At 31.7% G+C, this 3,231-nt stretch overlaps 1 protein-coding gene across 1 annotated transcript in view; it reads right to left on the bottom strand.

The window, feature by feature from the left end:
- Positions 1-960: 960 nt before the first annotated feature.
- The window catches only part of LOC110096816, a 22,763-nt gene continuing 20,492 nt past the window's right edge, over positions 961-3,231 (bottom strand). Inside the window, exon 5 of the mRNA XM_028695931.1 lies at positions 961-1,187. Within this exon, the coding sequence (XP_028551764.1) occupies positions 961-1,187 (227 nt within the window). The remainder of the gene's footprint in view (positions 1,188-3,231) is intronic.

Here is a 3,231-nt window from a genome sequence, read left to right as displayed (position 1 = left end):
AAATATGATGAAAAATGTTCTCCATGTGATTGTAGATATAAGGTTTTACAATCTCATCAAATTTAATCTCGATTTATATTTGTTATAATATATATATATATATATATATAACATAAAGTAGTAATAATTTATATTAAATATATGCTTATATGTAAACTCAATTTAGTTTAAAAATTTTATTTAAAGATTGAAGATATTTAAATATAAAATTAAAGAAGATACTGTGTATGAATTCTATTTATTTTTTAGTCATAAAATTATATTTTTACATAATTAGTATATCATTTAGATCTTATTTAAATAATTTTAATATTTATTAGGTCATTGACTTCAACCCTCAGTTCAATTTCGGTCGAACAATTGAACCTTGAATCTCACGTTCTTTCGGTTCGTTGTGAGATGACATCCATATATTATAGTGTAATTAATCTCAATATTAAATAAAAGAATTTCAATATTTTAAAAGAATTTAATAAAGTGAAATATGTTGTTTCTACTTTATATAAAAATGAAAAAAAAGTTTTGTAGAATCGGCCAATTCTTTCGAACCTGGACCAATTCCACCGGTCGAACCGCCGGGTTATCCCGATTTAGGTCGGTTCGCTGCGAAGCCGATTTTTAAACTGGTCTTAAGGAAATGCAAATGCTAGGCAACTCTTCAAAAATGAATTTTGCTATACAGTAAGTCAAATGGAATAATCTTCTAATCTTTGAAAGTTTCTGCAATAAGGTGGAATATTATATGAAAGAAAAAAAACCGAAATCTGTTCAGAAAAATAACCTGGTGCTGTCGTGCATATAGCTGCTAAAAAATTCAATTTTTTGATGAGTTGATATGTACAAAGAAGGGCAAAATTGCAAAAGTATTAATCACCAATGAAAAATTTATTAATTTTACAAATAACCGAACTCTCCGGTCTCCAATAAATTGATAAAATAAAAAGTTTAAACTACCTAATGTCAACTTCTGTGGAGGAAAACGAGAAGCCGAACAAGCAGGAGGCGGGAGGAAAAGAAGAAGCCGGACGCGGAAAAGAAAAAGAGAAGCCGAAGGTGGAAAATGAAGCCGGAGGCGGAGAAGAAGACTCCAAATTGCCAAAGAACAAGGTAACAGCTCGTAGCCGCGCAGCGATACGAATACGAATAGGGTTTTTTTTTTGTTTTCGCCGCTTCGTATAATCTCCAAGCTGCACTCCACATTGCATCTCAGCCGTTCATTTTTTTTGGCAGCGAACCGTCCGGTTAAAGTAAACCGGAACCGGTTCGACGGTTCGGCGGTCGAACCGCCGTTTCGAGCGGTTAGGAGCCAGTTTTCTTCGAAACCGGTTATATTTTGACCCGGAACCGGCCGACCGACCGGTTCCCGGTTAACCAGGTTGAACCGGCCGGTCCGGTATGGTTTTAAAAGCCTTGGATTTAAAGATTGAAGATATTTAAATATAAAATTAAAGAAGATACTGTGTATGAATTCTATTTATTTTTTAGTCATAAAATTATATTTTTACATAATTAGTATATCATTAAGATCTTATTTAAATAATTTTAATATTTATTAGGTCATTGACTTCAACCCTCAGTTCAATTTCGATCGAACAATTGAACCTTGAATCTCACGTTCTTTCAGTTCTATGTCCGATTGAGTTTTCATAACCTTGGCGATAGTTGACATGTTTTGATGTAGGAAGAGTTGGTTTTAATGATGAAAATTTTACATTTGTTGATGTATGAACAATATTATGAGTCAATGAACGTTTTTCAAAATAAATGATCTTAAATATAGTTGTATGATTTTCAAGATTTTCAATGATAAGAAAGATGAAGGGAAATAAGAGGAATATATGGATGAATATAAATTAAATGAGAAATGGTTAAAATGGTCCTTGTATTATTTGTGGAGTGTCATTTTAGTCCTAGACTATTTAAAGTGTCAAATTTTGTCCCTTTACGTCTTATATATGATTTAATTTAGTGTCATAAAATTGATGTTTAATTTGATTTTAGTTTGACGGAAATCGCACAAATGAGATTAAAAAAATAGAGTATCTTACACAAATCAAGATGCATAAAAAATTAATTTTCCAAAATACTATTATTCCCTACCTCATTGGTGAATTTTGGGTATATCAAATTAAGCAATGATTGTAGCTATAGATCTTATGTGAGGAGTTAATAGATTAAATTGAATATTTTAAATAATTTTGGACTAAAATGAACTCCCCAAAAATAGTCTAGAGAATAAGAGAGTGTTTGAATATGGTATATATATGGCATTGAAAGGGTTTTGAATAGGCTGTTTGATAAGTAGCTTTGAACCTTCTTTGATGCCTCTGACTTGTAAGGGCTTCACAGGGCTAATGTCATGTTTTGATTGTACTTCACTAGTTTACTTGCAAACTCATATAGAAGTATCTTTTAGTTATTTTTCCTTTTGTTCATAAAATCATGGTCATGAAATGTGATTTCCATCGTGTGGCAAATAATTTTTTTTCTATTGCTTATTAAACATTTGATATATTTAGCTTTGAAGCTTGGGCACTTGATATCAAGCACTATTTTGTTTTGCTAAAGTGGTATCATTGACTCTCTGGAAGCATCACTTTAATTGTTTTCTTATTCATGCTGGTTTTTTCATCCATGGTTTAAAATTGCGCAATATGAGGTTCGCATTTGCGCAATTCCAATATAAAACGTCTCGATGCTTACGCTCGAGTTTTTTTTTATGAGACTTGCGCCTCAACTTGGTTGAGGCCCGCCTCGCCTCACTGGCATGAGGCTTACGCCTCACACTATATATATTAAAACTTTCATAAATCTTGAAGTAAATGCCCGACATTTGACTCTATAGGAGAGGAGGAAGGGGAGAGAGCAGTTCATCATAATGATGATTCAAATGAAGAATCCTTAATAATGACAGTGCTGATGACTTATGAGTTTTTATGTGATATGTCATTGCTATTTATTTTTGGAAATTAAAATTATGTGTTAATGAAAAGAATACTGGGATTTGGGAAAGATAGAATTTTGAGTTGAACTATATTTCATGTTGTCTTATTATTGAGATATTTTGATTTCACTTCATATCTTATACTTTTTTATGTTTTATATTATTCACTCATAAGTATATAAAAAATTTATCATCTTATGTTTACACAATCTTTTGATTTTGAAGCTTACGCCTCAAAATGCCTTGAGGCTTACGCCTCGCCTCACGAATGAAAAACGCCTCAATAC

This window comes from Dendrobium catenatum, unplaced genomic scaffold (genome assembly GCF_001605985.2).
Source record: "Dendrobium catenatum unplaced genomic scaffold, ASM160598v2 fragScaff_scaffold_716, whole genome shotgun sequence".
Classification (NCBI taxonomy): Eukaryota; Viridiplantae; Streptophyta; class Magnoliopsida; order Asparagales; family Orchidaceae; genus Dendrobium; species Dendrobium catenatum.
Note: the sequence above shows the minus strand (reverse complement) of the source record. Positions and strands in the feature narration are given on the sequence as shown.